An 18,656-nucleotide genomic window follows, 5' to 3' on the forward strand; every position below is an offset into this window, starting at 1 on the left:
GAGTGGGTCGCCGTTTCCTTCTCCATTCCAGAGACAGCTGCGATCATGCTAAGCCCAGAATTTCCTAAACCCGGGAATCTGGGACGATCACCTCCAGAGCTGTGGCTCACCTTCACAGACCCTGTACTATTTCAATAGCAGTTTTCTTTTAATTGACTCACTAATTTTTTTCTGCATGAAATTTCATTGTCCATCCCTAAATGGAAACCAGGCTGATTTGCTGTGAACTGAAGGTGATCCTCAAGAAAATAGGCTTGCTAGGTGGCTTAGTGGTAAAGAATCCACCTGCCAAGGCAGGAGACATGGGTTCAGTCGATCCTTGGGTCAGGAAGATCCCCCAGAGGAGGAAATGACAACCCACTCCAGTATCCTTGCTGATAAAATCCCATGCACAAAGGAGCCTGGCAGGCTACAGTCTATGGGGTCTCAGAGAGTCGTACATTACTGAGCTCCTGAACCCAACGCACATGCTGGAGAAAATGACAGTGATACACAGCAGTGCTGTTCAGTTCTAGCCTCTCCCTGCAGAAAGCTCAGAGCCAGACTCCCACTTTCTTTTATGAAAAAGGAGATAAGAAATCACCAGGGAGAAGTCAGACACCGTGGTTCCAGGGGAGCCTGGCCCCTTAATCTGAAAAACTGAAAGACGAATGATGAAGGATGAAGTTTCCCCCAATGAGATTCGAGAGTGTTTAATTCCGGGTCCGTGACCTAACGCAAATGACTCCCCTCTGTCAGCACGCAAGCCATGCACCTGGGGGCTTGGCTCCAGGCACCTGCTGAATGACTCCCCTCTGTCAGCATGCGAGCTGTGCACCGGGGGGCTTGGCTCCAGGCGCCTGCTGACTACCGCTTGCCCCGTGCAGGTCTGGTGCCGCTGCATCACCACCATCTTCAACTACTTCGTGGTGACAAACTTCTTCTGGATGTTCGTAGAGGGCTGCTACCTGCACACGGCCATTGTCATGACCTACTCCACCGAGCGCCTGCGCAAGTGGCTCTTCCTCTTCATTGGATGGTGTGAGGGTCCCGGGGGGCCTGCAGGGTCTAGTGGGGAGAGGATTCTGCTGACAGGGTCACCTCCTTTCATCTTGGGTCCAAGGATGGCACCACATTGCCATCTACCATCCCCAGGACAGTCTGAGGAGGCAGGAGCTCTCCTCCACGTAGACGAGGGAGAAGCAAATAGTCCCTCCAAGAGGACAGTCCACAAATGGTCCTCCTCTTCTTGCTTGGAATGGCTGATCCAAAGACCTTTGTCTCTCACCTCAAAAGAGGAGCTGGCCAGCTCCACTTCTCTATCAAAAAATCTCAGAAAATCACACTGTCCTCTCATCTCTCTGACCTGCTTGGAGGGGATAGCTGAGAGTGGGGGAGGGGTGGGCAGGGGTCTAGGAACAGGGCCCCCCAAGGTCCTAGATGGCCTGCAGTTGAATGATTGGAAACAATGTCCTAGCCCTTTGTAGTCCCCCGACTCTGTGCTCTACATGAGGGTCTCCTGACCATCTCTCTGTCCACTGCAGCTGTATCTGTCCTTCTTTCAGGCGTCCCCTGCCCCATCGTCATCGCCTGGGCCATTGGCAAGCTCTACTACGAGAATGAACAGTAAGTAGGACTGGCCAGCCGTGAGCAGGTAGGAACTGCAGCCATGCCAGGACAGATGCACTTTTCCATTGTTTTAAAATTGAAAAACTTTCCCCGGCACCCAGAGGTACTCGTGTGATAGTGTCAAGTCAACTTTGTGGAACTGAGTTAGGAATCATGGTTCTTTTAGGTGTCCAATGCATGAATCCCTTGGCCTTGGGTAAGGCCTCCTCCTAGATTTGGGTGTGGCGAGCCTGGCTTGAGCCATATGGAGGAGGCCAAGGACTCCCAGGTTTCAGGCCAGAGCACATCCAAGATTGTGGCATTGAGCCACTCACAGATGCCCCGGGTCAGGCCAGTGGACACTTGTTTTACTCTGCATCCCAGTCTCTGCCTGGGGTGCAGTGTTCCACACTGGGGCCCTCTGCACCAGAAACTTTGAAATAGCCTCAGCACAGATGGTGGCAACAGGTCAGCCAAGGAATGGTGGGGAAGCTGGGAGCCACCAGCTGAGAGAAGAGAAGACAAGGAATGTCAGTCTCTATGTTCAGATCTTCTAGCAGTCTCCAAGGCTGGAGAGAACAGATGAGATTTAGGGGCGGGGGCAGGAATGGGGTAGTTTCCAGGCTCCTAGCAATAAAAGCTGCCCAAGAGTGAGAGGGCTGCCTTGAGAGGTAGTGAGCTTCCCGTCGTGGGGGCATTTAAGCAAAGAAACAAATCCCTGTGCTAGGAAGCCAGCAGTGAGCGCACACACCTAGGCAGTGTGCACTGGGTGGCCTTGAGGGTTGTGGAAGACAGAACTTCCTGAAGTCTGCAGGGCCCTTTCTGCAGTCCACTAAGAGTTGCTGACAGCCAGACTGGGTCCTGGGCTAACCCTGCCCAGACCCTGAAGCTTCTCCATTCCTGGCATCCTCAGAGAATAACCAACCAGCATAGAAGCTGGCTTCCTCCCCTGAGTGCATGAGGCTGGGGATCCACTGGGAGAAGGCTCCCACTTCCACGCCTGCAGCTTTGTGTGGCTAAGTGCCTGGCACAGGAGTGGCGTGTTCCAAGCAATGCGGGAACAGGTGGTGCAGGCAGCTGGGCTTTGGGCCAGCAAGGGGGAACCCAGCTCTCCATTCATGAGTCTCTTGTGGGTCTAGCCCTGGGCCCAGCAGTCTGGGATGGGGGTGGAGGAGTGAGGAGGAGACCCAGACCCTCCCGCAGTCTACCTGAGGAGACCAGACCCTCCACGTAGGGCAAAAGGCAGCTCAGGAGTGAGCCAAGGAGGTCAGTGGGTCTGGGGCTGTCCACCCAGGCTTTAGCGGGAGGAGCAGCCATGAAGATGGGGTCTCAGAAAGGATCAAGCCAGAGGGCCCTGGCTCCAAGGCTGCAGTGGTCCCAGGCTCTGGTTCAGCAGGCCACTTACAGCCACCCCATCTTTGCAGGTGCTGGTTTGGCAAGGAGCCCGGAGACCTGGTGGACTACATCTACCAGGGCCCCATCATCCTCGTGCTCCTGGTAGGTCCTCAGTGGGAACTGGGATGGGGCTGGGCACCCGGAGGACTGCAGAGGACCCACCACAGAGATGCCGGGGAAGGACGTGGCCTGGAGCAGCCACTCCCCCCGCCCCTACACACACTCTGTGCACAGTACCACACTGCTTGGCACTCCGTCCTCTCTTTTCCAACACTCTACACCCTGATGCAGCCCCCTTCCCCTCTCTGGCCCTTGGGTTCTTTCTCTGGACAGAGAGTGGGTCTGACTGGCAGGTTTCTAGTGCCTCTGACATCCCCTTGCCAGGTTCAATGTCAAGACAGCCAGGCCAGGGGAGAGGGGGCAACTGGTGACAAGAGAAGGGTCTGCAGGATTCGATTCAGCCCAGACCTACCTCTCCCTCCACCCGCAGAGACCTCCTCCAGGGCTCAGCCCACCGCCCCCAGCCTGGAGCAGTGGGACCGAATGAAGCAGAGCATAATGAGCAATTGTTCCTTACCCAGCTCCCCGCCCTTTGCCAAAAGTATTCACATCTAAGATATAATTGCCGCCATGTCTCTAAACCACAGTGAGCTTTAATTAAGGTAGAGTTTAAGTAGAGGCTGCATTCTGCAAAAAAATGAACCCATTATATATCATACATTAAAAAAAAAAAGAAACATACAAAAGAGCCCCATAAGAAATTGGCATTTACGTAAGACTTATTTCAGGCTTGGTAATTTCAGGCTCCTGTATGTACCAGCTTCCTTAAAGGGCCACTCGCTCCCTGTGGGAAGCTTGAGAGGGAATGGCCATGCCCCTCTTGCTCACAGCAGGTGCCTAATGGGGGTTTCTTTGGTCTACCTTAGAGACAAAGACTGTTTATCTCTTTTTATCTCCTTACTCTTCACCCTTTTGTAACTTCCTCCAGGATTCATTTGACCCCTTCTTTGGAGTGTCCTTGATATATATGACTAAGAAGGTTTTTACCCACTGCCTGAAACTCTACCATCGGGGCTCCATTCATTTCAGAAATGGAAGCCATTCATTGTCAGCAGTCAGTTGGAGGGATCATTGTCCTTGGATTCCCAGCTGCAATGAGTCACTGATCCCCACCCCCTCCACAGTGTAAATGGAAACCCCATGAGACCCATCCCTTCCCCACCAGCAGCCAAGAGCCCATTCTGGAGGGAGAAGGCTTCTGATGAGCCTGAGAACCAGCCAAGGAAGGCTGACCTGGGTGGGGTGTGAGCCCCCTCTGCAAAGATGCTGGACAGCAGTGAGGAAATGCACAGAGAAGGGGGACAGGCTGGGAAGGCCCAGTGTGTGTGTGTGTGTGTGTGTATGTGTGTGTGTGTGTGTATGTGTGTGTGTGTGTGTGTGTGTGTGTGTGTGTGTGTGTTAGTCACTCAGTCATGTCAGACTCTTTGCCGCCCCATGGTCTGTGGCCTGCCAGGCTCCTCTGCCTGTGGAATTCTCCAAGCAAGAATACTGGGATGGGTTGCTACGCCCTTCTCCAGGGGAATCTTCCTGACCCAGGGAAAGAACCCGGGTCTCCTGCATTAGCAGGCAGATTCTTTACCTTCTGAGCCACCAGGGAAGCCAGGAAGGCCCAATGCCAGGACCCGATTCCCACCTCCTGTCCACACCCCCTCCTTTGGTTCCACCCTCACTGAGGATCCTGTGCTTGTCTTTCCCTGTGGACCCAGCCCACACTCTGCTATGTGCATGGACAGGGCTTCCAGGTTCTAAGTTCAACCCTTCCAGAAGCTCTATCTTCATTTCCGGTCCTCACATCCTTGAAGCCTGGAGGTGGGGATAATGCCCCTGTTTCACAGATGAAGAACCTGAGAGATGAAATGACTATACAGGGTTACCACTCATAGCTAGCTGAGCTGAGACCTAAGGGGCGGGTCACCCACCACCTCTTGCTGTCCCTTCCATTGAATGCGAGCTTGGTGCCCCTCCCACTGCTGCTCTCCCCTGGCAGCTCACTACTTTCTGAGAGACCCGTGCTTGTTTCTGGGTTCTGGGAAGTGAGTTGGCTTGGGTGGGTTTGCGGGAGGCTGTTGTCATTGTTGTCGGCGTGGGAAAAGCACAAGCTCGGTGCTCTCCATGAGTATTTGAACGTGAGCGGACCTTCCCAGACAGGCTCGGTGGCAATCCCTGCTAGACCAGCAAGGAAGCAGAAGCTCAGAAAGGTTAATTAAGCAATTTGCCCAAGGCCACGCAGATTCTAGTTGGAATAGCTGAAATTAGAGCCATGTGTGTTTATGGAGGAGGTGGTCCCCGGAAGTAGAATGAGAGTGAAAGCAGAAGACAAGGAAGGAAACTGACAGAGGTGTAGTGATGAGCAGGCTTCCCTGGGGCAGCAAGTGGAAGAGTCTCAGAACTGACCCTCGGTTGGGAAGCCAGGTTACTTACCCACACGCTTCATGTCCCATCAGTGGAGGATGCCCTGGGGACCTGGAATCCCCTCCTTTCCAGGCCCCTCTCTGTTTTCTGAGCTAGATCCCCTGGCACCAGAGAAAGCCCCAGCCTGGAAACTGCCCCCTGCAGCTACAGGTGAACGGTGGATGGCACGTGAGGTCTGTCTGGCGAAAGACTCGGCTCTTTGTTCCATGGATGGTATCTTGCTCTGCAGCATCTCAGCTTCCCCTGTCCCAAATGCAGGTTCCAGGGCCCTCATCTGCCACTGGAAATCTCTGGGGTAGGTCCAGGATCTGTATTTGGAATAAGCACCTTTGATGTGCATACTCTAGTTGAAGAACTTGGTGTGTTCAGCAGCCTTGTGGTCAGGGATGTGAGTCATCTGGGCTTTCTCCATGGCCCAGACAGGGCCCTGCATGTAGTTGGACTCAGGACCTGGGCCTCTGAGATGCTATAGATCAGGCAAGACTAGCAGGCTGGCTATGTTGCTTGAGCCAGTGAATGTACATGACAAGAAGCTAAGGCTGGGAGAGGTGCGAAGAGGGAGCAGAGATGTGATGGCAGCACCCGAATACCCAGAGCTGAAGGGATGCAGAGGACACTCCCAAGGGCTGTGACTTCCTCTCCAATCATGTCTGAAGCCAAGAAGGAAGAGATGTCAGGCCTCCTCCCTCCCTGCCTGCCTCTGCACATGTGCAGACAGGGAAGGTTTGGGAAGTGGTGGGGAGGGTGGTGTCAGTGCCTCCCTGGGGAAGGGAGGAAGGTGCCTGCAGTTAAATGAGGTGGAGAAGATGTTGTACATGGGGAGGCTGGGAGCCAAGCTCAAAAGGAAAGAGTGACTTTGGGGCTGCATAGACCAGGCTGAGATGGGGTGGAAACAGTGTCACCAACTCCTGCCTGGTGTGAGGAGAGGGGATAAGGCCTTGTCTCCCAGACCCTCTGCAGCAGCCCCTGTCCTGCTCTTGCCTCACAGAAGGGGCCTTGTAACTCAAAGGTGCTCAGCAACTGCTTATTGGGTAGATGGGTGGGTGGTAGGTGGTTAGTGAATCTGTGTATGTTATCTGTTAAGTGAGTGAGAGGGTAGATAAATTGATGAATGGAATGTTGAATAGATACTTAGATGGATGGATGGGTGGTTGGATGGATGGGTAGATGAATGTCACACTTTAAATAAGTGGGTAGGTGGTCGAGTAATATTTGGATGGATGGATTAAAGGAATGATGGATAAAAATGAGTGGATAATTGAATTGGTTAAGGGGTTTATGAACTGTTAGTGAATAAGGTTTAAAATGTAGGGAAATATGGAAGAAATGAGAATATATTTTGATTCCAGTAACCTCTCTTTTCAGATAAGTTAGGAAGAATCAGAAAAGGTCAAGTGTTTTGTATCACTTGTATGAGAAAATTAGGATCTACCTATGTGTCAAAGTGACCTCATGATCCAGGAGAATATACCAGAAACCCAGGAGCTAGAGCTTAGATGAGCCTCAAGAGGAAGCAAGGTGCATTAGGCCATGGCAGCCCTGGCTGAAAGCTTCCACCACCCCTCACCCTGGGTTCACCAGGCTATGCCACTACAGTTCAAGAGCAGCAGGCTGTGACTGAAGAGGGACCCCCCACGCCCACCCCAGGCCCCTGGAGCATCCTCAAGCTTAGGGGTGATCCAGAGGCCACAGGAATGTCTATGTCCCCAAATTCCCTGTCTGGGGTCCAGAACTTAGGAGACTTCAGAAATGACAGAGTCTCAGGCCTGGGACAGGAAGGGCGTGTGTGTGTGTGTGCACATACTCAGATGTGTGTACACACATGACCCAGCAGACACCCCTGGGTTAATATGTATCTCCCTCTTTCCTGGGGGAGATTCCTGGGGTGTCAGGCCTACAGTGCTCACTTTCTTGTCAACTTGTACTTGGAGATGGATGAAGAGGGACACAGGCATGTCCGTGTCCCCAGATACACACTCATACGTGAGCACACTCCCAGGCAAACATCCCGGCACAGAGCACAGACCCACATGGAACGTTGAGAGGGCAGCACACAGACAGGCCAACACTTGCACACCCACAGAGACTACACACAGCTTGAAGCTGCCCCGGGAGGCCACATGGGCAGGTCCTGGAGAGAGGCTGGGTGTGGCAGGCTCCGATGCTAAGAGAAGGCTCAGAATGAAGATAAATAAGGCCCTTCTAGGAGCCTCGGAGTCAGCCCAGGAGCCTGTTCATCCCCATGGCCTCAGAGGTGTCTGTGAATATTTTAGCGTTTTCCTCTAAAAAATGAATGATGACAGGGGACTGAGCAAATGGGGTACCTGCCTACCCTTAGAAGGGAGGAGCAGAGGCCTTGGGACCCCATGCAGGTGCTGGGGTAACAGGTGGAACGGGAGTGTGCATGGGACATGGATTTTCAGGGGGCTGCAGGGGAGAAGGCTCTCATCTCGTCCCCACCTCATGGCTCTTCCTTTTCTCCTCCCTGCCCTTCTCCCTCCAGATCAACTTTATATTTCTGTTCAACATTGTCAGGATCTTAATGACAAAGTTACGAGCATCCACCACATCAGAGACGATCCAGTACAGGTAAGTGATGGGTGCCTCGACCCTCAGCAGGGAAGGAATGAGGAGGCCATCTGGGGCATCCCCTGCCTCTGGGCAGGACCCTCTGAGTTTCACCTGGGGGCCTCACTCAGGCTCCCAGAAGAAACACCAGCCAGTGAGGACCCACCTGCAGTTTGGGCTCAGATGGGTCTTGTCACCTTTTCCCCCTCCGCCCCACAGGAAGGCGGTGAAGGCCACCCTGGTTCTCCTGCCCCTTCTGGGCATCACCTACATGCTCTTCTTCGTCAACCCTGGGGAGGACGAGCTGTCACAGATCGTGTTCATCTATTTCAACTCCTTTCTGCAGTCGTTCCAGGTGGGTCGCATGGTGGGATGGGGCCGCAGTGAGCCTCCCTGACCTGGCGTGCTCAGGCACCCCTGCCCTCATAGAGCACTTCAATGGGGCTGGCCCCCGCAGGGTTCACTTCATACACACTGAAGTACAAGTGTGTGCACACCCAGGGTCAGGTGGGCCCACCCCCGACTGGATCAGGGTCACCCTTGCCTGCGCCTACTGCAGGCCCCAGCCCCTGCTCCAAGGACTTAGGGCACCCTTTGGCTCACAGTGAACCCCAGTAAACCTGCTCTGTGATGGGGGTGCCCACCCAGCTCTGAGCCTCTGGGGGCCCGAGTCAGAGTGTTCCCCAGCCACCCCATCCCTGCTCCAACCCCCACCCCCCCAGGCAGAGCAGCTCCCCCAGCAGGCCACTGACCTCTCCCTCTTCCTTCCCAGGGTTTCTTTGTGTCTGTCTTCTACTGCTTCTTCAATGGAGAGGTATGACACCCGTCCCAGGTAGGCCTGGGCTCTGAGGTCCTCACACCCCACTCCAGGGCAATTTGAGGGGAGTCCCTGACTCTGGAAAAGGGAGGGCCAGAGAAACCACTCAGCTCTGGGGAGACAGGAATCCTGTCTCAGGGACTCCAACCAGTTTAGAAGGTCAACTCTGGAGGCAGAAACAATACACCAGCTCTCCACAATGTACCCGGAAAGCTGGGTGGGTTGGAGCCCAGGCCGCAGGGGCTCATGGGAGAGGAAAGCCAGAACATGGGTGATGGCAGGAGAGTGCATCCTGAGATGCGCTCAGGATGTGAGCTGTGCATCCAGGCTTTTATGGTCCAGGGAGCAGAGAGACACCAGTGCACCCTTCCATCTCCCTACTGCTTGAGGGACAACAGGCCTCCAGGTGGTTTCAGAGAGCCAGGCTCCAGCGAAACCTGGTGAGCTTTACAAAGCCTGGAATCCTAGCAGAGCAGACTTGCAGGAGAGAGGCTCACTCAGGCCCGTGGTCGGTGAGGACCCATCGTGGGTGCTGGGACAGAAAGCAGACACCCTCCCAGGGCTCGAGAGTTTCCACACACCCCAGAGGAATTCCAGTGGCATCCTGGGGCCCCTTCACTTGCCCGTGCATAGGGTGATAGTGGGGTCTGCATGCTGGGGTCTCGGTCAGTTAAAGCAGACTCCAGGCAGGAGAGTCCACAGTGGAGACCAGGGTGGGCTGCTAAAGGGCAGGGAGAGAAGGAGCCACTAAAGCAAGCAAACAGTGAATGCTTGCAGAGCATTTATTCTGTTTAGCCATGTGGCAGGCCAGCATGTGGGGGACATGATCCATTTTGCAGAAAATTCTTCCATTGCAATGCAGATGAGAATAGTGGCACCAGTGACAGTCAGGGCTTGAAATGAGTAGTGCTCCATCTCAGCTGCATGCTGGGGTAAGCAGGGCATATCTTGCAGGGGCATAGAGAAGATCAGGGCTGCAGAGGACGTGAGAAGGACCCTGCTTTTGGAACCAGCCCGTCTCTGAGTGTGAGGGTGGCAGTCAGGTGGGCCACCTCAGCCTCCCGTGATGGCCCAGCAAGAGGCAGGGGGCAGGGGAGAGGACTGGCTGGGACCTCAGGATCATCCTTCCCCTCCCCTGCAGGTACGCTCAGCTGTGAGGAAGAGGTGGCACCGCTGGCAGGACCATCACTCCCTCCGAGTCCCCGTGGCCCGGGCCATGTCGATCCCCACATCACCCACGCGGATCAGCTTCCACAGCATTAAGCAGACGGCCACTGTATGACCTCTGAGTGCCCCCATCTCACCCATCACTTGACCACCAGGACAGCATCCCCATTTTCCTCCAGCACCTTTCTCTAGGTTCTTCCAGCCATGCAGGCCCTGGTAGGGGCAGAGAGAAGGGAAGCACAAGGGGGTCTCAGGAACCAGGGCCAGCAGGGCCCCAAGTCTCAGTGCGAGAGGGAGCCGAGCTGAGAAGTCACAGGAACCCCCAGAGACGAGCAGGTCACAGATCTTCAGGCATTGCCCACACGAGCCTCTGGCTGGATCCTTACTGTCACCCTGTTATAAGATGAAGACCTGAGGCCCAGAGCCAGGAAGGGCTTTCATGACAGACAAGGGACTCCTCTGCCCCCACTCACAGCTAAGGGTCTTCCCACCAGCAGCAGGGTGATGGCTGGCCCCTCCAAGCCTTCTGCCTCTGTGTTCAGTGGCGCCCCCTGCAGTTGGACAGAGGCACAGCAGCTGAAGAGATGAATTCCACTGGCTTCATCCCAGGGACTCTCAACCTAGAGAAGCCTCACCTAACCCCCACCCCTGACCCCATCCTCCTGCCCCTCGGGCTCTTAGAAGGATATGCTGCCTCCTTTCCTGAGGGGCCTCTTCTCATCCTGGTCCACAGATTCAGAGCCTGGGGGAGGGGCAGGTGAGGAGGAAGATGCTGCCAGGATGGCACATACTCTTAGACCAACCAGATACGTAGTACAGGACAAAATGGGGAGGAGAAGCCGGGGGTGGGGGGTGGGTTGGGAGAAGGAGGAGGGTAGAAAGAACAGAAACCAAAGTTCGACTTTGGTGACTGGAACTAATCCCTCAGCCCCCACCTGAGGCTGGGCTTCAGTCTCCCATTCAGAAACATCTGTGCTATCTGAGAAATAAACCATGCCTTTGTGGAAACGCAGTCTCCCCTCAGGGGAAGGGGTGCTGTGGGCCAAGGACGGTGGGCCGGGTCCACCCTTATTTGCAGAGACTCTTGCCCTGGCCTGGGGCCGGTTCCCCCTCTCCACCAATGCCTGCGGGTCTGTCCCTTACGTTCACCAGGCCAGTGTCTGCCCTTCCGCTAATGCAAAGGCAGTTTAATTCTACATGAAGGAGAGGTGCACCCCAGCAGGCTGCGCTCGGTTCCTGTTTCCTGTTCTGGAGTCTCGAGGGAGGTATAGAGCTGGCCCCTGCAGCCTCCATGGGTAATAACCAGGGCTGGCTCCATCTTGGCCTCCTCTGCCCTTCCCTCCAGGAGAGGGTGGGAGTCAAAGGGCAGGGAGAGCCATCAGGCAGGGGTTTGAAAGAGCTTTTGCTCTTGGTATACCGCTCCCCCACCCCATATTTTTAAAATTATGTATCTCATCTTGCACATTTTTAAGTTGGCATCTAATATTTTTCACATAAATTTTAAAACTTGTGAAGGATGTGATTTCTGGCATTTGGTAAATATTTACATTTTAAAATAAAACTGCCACAATGCTTTACAATACATCATATAAAATCCAAACAGTGGTGATTTAATACTCTCATCTATTTAAAAAAAATGCAACCTGCTCTTCCTTAACAGCTGGAAATTTTAGGATGTTCCTTTTCTCTTGGAACTTGTACTTTCATCTCATTCCCCCTACAGAATTTCTTAGTAATGCAGCATTTTTTATGGTTGAAAGTTTATTTCTCACCTTATCATACTTCTCTGCCACAAATAAATATTTAGAAATTAGAATTGAAATAACTTCCTATGACAAAATATTCTAAGAGTTTTTTTAAAAAGTCTGGGTTGAGTTATTACAACTAATTTTTGACATAAAATATAATGTACAAGTGATTAAAACAATATAGAAGTCTAAAATGTTTTATAAGTAATTGCTGAACCTAGAAAGGAAAATGTTGAAAACACATCTTAGTGAAACAAATAAGAAATTATTTGTGAATCTGTGGATGCATCAGGACCCAGCCTCTTTATTTTCTTCCATTTTTATAGCTCTACATGCTGAGAAGCCTTTCACACAAATAAGTATAATAGATGTCACCCAATTCTCTGAACTCTTTTTGACATGTGTGCCAAAAATTGCACAGTGATTTATCATCAAAGGTGATCTGTCAACTGGCCACATGATTAAGTCCTCTGTAAATGAGGCTGCGAGAAATGAACAACCTTAGACTTGTCAAGGACTTTGCTGTGTGGAGAATATGCTTTTTGGGTGGTCCCAGAGCACCAGAGCACCTGGACTTCCTCGGCACTGGGGCTGGGAGGGGTGGGGTTAAGCCCCAGGAGATGCTCGAATGAGATGCAGGAGGGGGACGCTCTGCTTCACACCTGTGCAGCAGAGAGAGATGGGAGGCCCTGACTCCCAGGTGCAGAGCCCTTGCAGGTCTTGGAAAGTCTCCCTGCATCCTCAGAGGTGTCACAATGGCTGCTTCCATTAGCATCATCGTGGGCCCTTGTAGAGCAAGGAGCAGCAAATGACTCAGGCCCAAGAGGCCACTTGGAGAGCCCTGCTGCTGGAGGAGCTGAGTGTTCGTCAGAGCAGCGTGGAGAACTCCAGCAGCTGCAGAGGCTCAGTGCCATGTCCCAGCCACTCATTATCCCGCCAGCCTGCTCCCTGGAGGGCCTGCCCTGGAGCACCCCCAAAGTTGCTAACACTTGTGCATCAAGGTTAGCCAGAGGGACCGTTTAACTCAGCTCCCTCTGCAGTTTGGAGAGGCCCCTCTTTGGTCCTGTGCAGACCCTGCAGCCCCTCATCACTGGGGCTCCTGGTCATGGCTCCAGTGAGCTCTGGCTTGAAATGCCACCAGAGCCATTAGGCCCTGTCTCTGGGTCCTCCATTCATTAACCTCGTTCAGCCCCTGTTCATCACAGCCAAGCCCATCCTTGTTAGCATCTACTTTAGTGTAGACAGCCCCTTGTCTGCTGGCCTTCCTGGAAAGAGGCCTCATTAGCAGACTCACATTTTGAGCAGGCAAGTTCCCAGACCCCTGTGCTCTTAGGCTCTCCTGTTTAACCCTTGCACCTCCCCTGATTTATAAAGCTAGGAAAGACTTGAGATCACAATGGTAGTCCTCACACCAGGCTTCTGGCTCCCCTGCCTATCAGAGACCACAGACAGAGCCCTGTCCCCAGCACGGCTGCTACCTCCTGCCTCATCATCACAGTGAGGTCACAAAGTGCCTGCTGGGGTATGAGCCAGTAATGACACATGTGGCAGGTGATGGTGGCAAGTGAAAGGCAGGTCTGACATTTCCCTCCTGGGAGGATCTGTTTAGAAGCCTCCAGACCCCTGGTTTCCAGTGGAGGACAGTAACTAGCAGGACAACAGAAAAGGGACTTAAGGTGGAGATAAGACGCAGAAAGTGAGTGCCGGCAGGTGCACTTACATAGAGCTGGAACACATACAGAAGCTCACAGACGTGGAGGCAGACACTACTGAAGCCGCAAAGGGAAGCCTGGATGGGCAGAGAAACAGCTAGGGATGTGCAGGGGAGGACCCAGACACTAGACACACACGTGTCATTCCCCATTTAGTGAGCACCACTGTGTACCCAGTATGGAAGTAACACAATAAATTAGACAAGGTTCCCGTTTCAAGAAACTCAACATGTAGTTGAGAAGAAACAGCTCCCGAACAGTACAAAGGGTAAAATCAGGGAATAGGACTGGTGCTCTGCATCACATTTGTCTGAGTACATGGTAGGAGCCTCAGTGCTGCTTGGATAAATGAGTAAGAGCCAGATGTACAGAAACCTCCAAGTGTTAACCACTGCACTTTGAAAAGAGAGCCCGAGGAGAAGGAAACCTCTGAGGCTGCATCCAAGTCCAGTTTGGATATCTGCTTGTTGGACAGACCCATAAGCGGGGCGAGGAGGGAGGCGCTGATCTAAGTCCGGAAGATAGTCAGCGTTCAGCCTCTGCAGTGAATAAAACAAAGTAATTAATTGTGATTCTTAATTAGCTCTGCAGGGCACTGAGTAAGGCCTCCTCTGTTTCCTGGAGGCCTGACAGCGATTAACAGTCTGGATCATGGATCCCCATGGAGGCTCCTTTGCCCACGCAGGCAGAGAAATTCAAAGACCTGTCACTTCTCCCTGCCTCCTCCAGTTCCGGCCTCCTGTTCTCTGGGGAAGATTAGTGGCAGGCCCACAAGCGACCCTGCAGCTGCCTCCTCGCTTTCTTATTCTTTCAGCTCAGCCCAAGTACCTCGTCCTTTCAGGGTTTTCCAAAGGGTGCACTATGGGGTCTGTGTCGCTAGTTCCTGAGCAAATGAACTTCCCCAGCCCTGGGTCTCCAGACCCATCTCATTCCTCCACCTGACAGATTCTGGGCTCTCCTCGCACCATCAACATGCAGACTTGAATGTTAAAGTCTGCATCTGAAGGAATGAGGAGAAAGTCCTTCCTTGGAAATGTGATGGATTCTTTGAAAAAATACAAATGTATAACACACAAACATATAGTGTATTCAATAGTGCATGTCTATACAAAGGCTCACAGGAACTGTGGATCCAAGTTTAAAAACCCTTCCCAGGTGGTTCAGTGGTAAATAATCCACCTGCCAACATAAGAGACTCAGGAGACGTAGGTTCAATCCCTGGATGAGGAAGATTCCCCTGGAAGGGGAAATGGCAATCCATTCCAGGGTTCTTGCCTGGAGAATCCCATGGACAGAGAAGCCTAGTGGGCTACAGTCCATAGGGCTGCAAAGTCGGACATGACTGAGCACGCACACACTGCAGCATGCACAATTTAGCTAAAAAGTCCCCGTGTTGATGGTGTGGGTTAGAAGCACAAGGGCATTTAAAGTCACACAGGTTTCTGAGCCCACTCCAGACCTCCCAAAATATGGAGAGTAGAAATTTACACTCTTAACAACCATCCTCACATAGGAGGGCCCTGGGAGCCACCAGCATACAAGGCCATTCTTGGCTGTATCTCCCACTGTGCTGGCCTCTTCAGGCAGTGGGCAGCTCCTCACTAACAGGTCCCTCCTTGGTGTCAGGTTGGGTCATGAGAGGTGTGAGGGCAGGGCCTTGTCTGTCCCAGGCCTGGATTGTCATTACCCAGGGAAATGTCAGGGTTTCAAGAGACATTTCATTTGAACTAAGGATTCCAAAAGGATGAATCTGAAAACCACTGAATTTACACAATTTTAGTCCCTTGGTAAGGGGTTTCCCTCATAGCTCAGTTGGTAAAGAATCTGCCTACAATGCAGGAGACCCAGGTTTGATTCCTGGGTTGGGAAGATCCCCTGAAGAGAGAAATGGCAACCTACTCCAGTATTCTTGTCTGGAAAATCCCATGGACAGAGGAGCCTGGCAGGCTTCATACAGCTTATGGGGTCAAAAGAATAGGACACAACTTAGCAACTAAACCACCACCACACTTGGTAAGAACTACTCAGAGGCTTCAGGGTTTTTGCAGTGTGGGGAAGATATGTATTTTAAGCTGAGTCAGTCAGTCGGTCAGTTCAATCATTCAGTCGTGTCCGACTCTTTGCGACCCTGCAGACTGCAGCAGGTCAGGCTTCCCTGTCCATCACCAACTCCCGGAGCTTGCTCAAACTCACGTTCATCAAGTCAGTGATGCCATCCAACCATCTCATCTTCTGTTGTCCCCTTCTCCTCCTGCCTTCAATCTTGCCCACCATCAGGGTCTTTTCCAATGTGTCAGTTCTTCACATCCGGTGGCCAAAGGATTGGAGCTTCAGCTTCAGTGTCAGTCCTTTCAATGAATATTCAGGACTGATTTCCTTTAGGATTGACTGGTTTGATCTCCTTGCAGTCCAAGGGACTCTCAAGAGTCTTCTCCAGCACCACAGTTCAAAAGCATCAATTCTTTGGTGCTCAGCTTTCTTTATGGTCCAATTCTCACATCAATACATGACTACTGGAAAAACCATAGCTTTGACTGCTGCCGCTGCTGCTGCTAAGTCACGTCAGTCGTGTCTGACTCTGTGCGACCCCATGGATGGCAGCCCACCAGGCTCCCCCGTCCCTGGGATTCTCCAGGCAAGAACACTGGAGTGGGTTGCCATTTCCTTCTCCAATGCAGGAGAGTGAAAAGTGAAAGTCAAGTCGCTCAGTCGTGTCCAACTCTTAGCGACCCCATGGACTGCAGCCTACCAGGCTCCTCCGTCTATGGGATTTTCTAGGCAGGAGTACTGGAGTGGGTCGCCAGTGCCTTCTCCAGCTTTGACTAGATGGACCTTTTTTTCGGCAAAGTAATGTTATGGTAGTAATGCAATTTAAACTTAAGACTTAAGTTATATATGTATCTCTGGGCTAGTCATTTCAAAGTAAGCCAGTTTTTACACCAATATACTGAATGTGGCACCTTCCCTGGAGAAGATGCTTTCAGGTGTCATTCAAATATTTCTGGAGCACCTACTGAGTGCTAGGCACTTCTCTGGGCACAACAGAGGATATAGACTTAAATGAGGCAGACTCAAATTCTTGTCCTCATGGAATTGTTGACTTAAAAAAAAGCACAATATGACAGTTGTGAGTCAAGTTTTATTTAGGGCAAAATGGACTATAGCCCAGGAGATAGCTCTGAGAAACTGCTTCCAAGAGGAAGGTCAGTATATATATGTGATTTTGGTGAAGGGGGAGCACATGCATCAGGCACATATTTTTTGCAGAAGTTTCTGCTAGTCATGTGAAGGTTACTGCTAATCACAAGGAACAAACATCACCATAAGGGATTTTGGTGGTTTTCTAGATATGAGGAGATGCAAGAACTGGGCTCATAACACTGGCTCCTGAGAATATCTAACTATCTGAAGACTTGTCCTGCCAGTTCTCCCCAGAGCACAGTGTGACTCGTTTCTGCTCTTTCCCCTGAATTCCTTCAAGGGGTGTTGAAAACCAGCAGCTGCCAGCAGCACATGATCTAATCCTTGTAGAAGCACGTGCCAATTTGTAGTTGATAAAAGTTTATATTCCAGTGGGGACACTGAAAATTAAACAGACAAAGAAGCAAAATATATGATCAAGTGTTAACCACTAAAGAGAAAAAGAGAACAAGGAAGAGAGTATGAAATGCGTGTGGATGTGAATGTTCTGCATAGGGAGGCAGGGTGTTGCTCAGTGTTGAAACTGTAGGTGAGATGGCTGTGGGAGGGCTCATGGGGTGACGACTGAACAAGGTGTTGAAGGAGGTGAGGGAGAGGATGTGAGGATTGAGATGAAAAGCCCTGCAGGCAGGTGAACAGCGAGGGCCAAGGGGCTGCTTCTAGGTGTGCTGGGGTGCCAGGACAGCAGGTGAGCATGTATGTGTGCTCGGTGGGGAGAGGGGAGGTGGGCTTCACGCGGGTGTTATCCTTTAGTGAGAGGAAAAGCCACTGACTTTTTAGGATGAATGGGACCACTTTGACTGCTGGGTGTGAATAGATTGTGATGGGGTACAGGTACAGCAAAGGGTTCATGGAAGAGTCCAGTAGACCAGGTGGGAGATGGTCGGGTGCCTTGGACCAGGGTGGTGGCCCAATTCTGAATATCTAGTGAAGGTGGATTTGGTGGCCTCAATGTGGCATGGATGAGAAAGAGAAGTCAAGACTGGCACCCACTGTTCCTAACCCAGAGGGCAGGTTAATGGACTGGACCAGTTTGCAAGCCTGCTTCAGAATTCTTTTTAGCAAGATAGAAGATCTGGCCTCAATTTAAAAATGAATGTTCATAAAGATTTTTAAAAGCTCGTCAGTGTTTTTTTTTTTTCTTTCCCATAATCTCATCGTGCTTAATCTCACTATCAATTAACTCACCCTCAGATGCAGAACAGTGGGTTTTGATGAGCCAAAAAAGGTTTCAATTAGTCTAAATTGTTTCAGTTCGCATAACTGCTTCTGCACTAATTGTTGGTGATTGAGTTTTAAGACCCAGCAAATGTAGACACTGCCTGGAAAAATGCTCCTGGGGCTCATGTCTGCGCCAGGTCCTCAAAGTTGAAAGACGAGGGCAGAAAGCTTTGGCTCTCAAAGAGGAAGGGCTCTCTCGTCCCAGCCCCAAGCTCCAGAAACTTCCATGAGGTTCGGGTTCAGGCTGTGGCCTGGGATGGAGGTATGAGGGTTAGAGCAAGGCTGGCATTGCTAGATTCTCAGAGTCAGGACCAGAGTCCACTTTACTTGGCTTCCAGTACAAGACTCACAGCTGCACCCACCCTCATTCAGCAAGATCACGGCTCCTGAATCAAGGTCACCTGGGAAAACTGAATTCCATTGCTCATGTCCCCACCCCACACCTGCTTGTCTAATTGTCTCACTGGATACAAGGTGCTTATAAATACATACTCTCAAAGGGAAGCCCTTTTCAGGAGAGCAAGCAGTCCAGCATTTCATATGGCCAAGAAAGTGCACAGTGGTGCAGAAGTAGGGAAAACACTACAAGGAACAAAAGCATCGACAGCCCCTTTGAGGGATCCCCTAGGGCTCACCTTGACTACATTGTCCCTGACCCCCAGTACGCACAATCCACAGAGTCTGGGCTCCCACGGGGCAGCCAGCCAGTGCACATTTGCTCATGCAAACAGGCCCCTTCTCTGAAAATCCAATAGCACATGACCCAGG

General features: G+C 51.9%; 1 protein-coding gene across 2 annotated transcripts in view; it reads left to right on the forward strand.

Moving 5' to 3' along the window:
- CRHR2 (corticotropin releasing hormone receptor 2) overlaps positions 1-11,590 on the forward strand; it is a 44,719-nt gene extending 33,129 nt beyond the window's left edge. The window contains exons 7-13 of one of the 2 annotated variants that reach the window (XM_005205492.5): positions 867-1,020; positions 1,545-1,605; positions 3,012-3,084; positions 7,958-8,043; positions 8,242-8,377; positions 8,795-8,836; positions 9,981-11,590. In XM_005205492.5, the coding sequence (XP_005205549.1) occupies positions 867-1,020; positions 1,545-1,605; positions 3,012-3,084; positions 7,958-8,043; positions 8,242-8,377; positions 8,795-8,836; positions 9,981-10,121 (693 nt within the window). In that variant the 3' untranslated portion in view covers positions 10,122-11,590. The remainder of the gene's footprint in view (positions 1-866; positions 1,021-1,544; positions 1,606-3,011; positions 3,085-7,957; positions 8,044-8,241; positions 8,378-8,794; positions 8,837-9,980) is intronic. The other variant, NM_001192545.1, reaches the window with a different exon arrangement.
- The last annotated feature ends 7,066 nt before the right edge of the window (positions 11,591-18,656 follow it).

This window comes from Bos taurus, chromosome 4 (assembly GCF_002263795.3).
Source record: "Bos taurus isolate L1 Dominette 01449 registration number 42190680 breed Hereford chromosome 4, ARS-UCD2.0, whole genome shotgun sequence".
NCBI classification, from domain to species: domain Eukaryota; kingdom Metazoa; phylum Chordata; class Mammalia; order Artiodactyla; family Bovidae; genus Bos; species Bos taurus.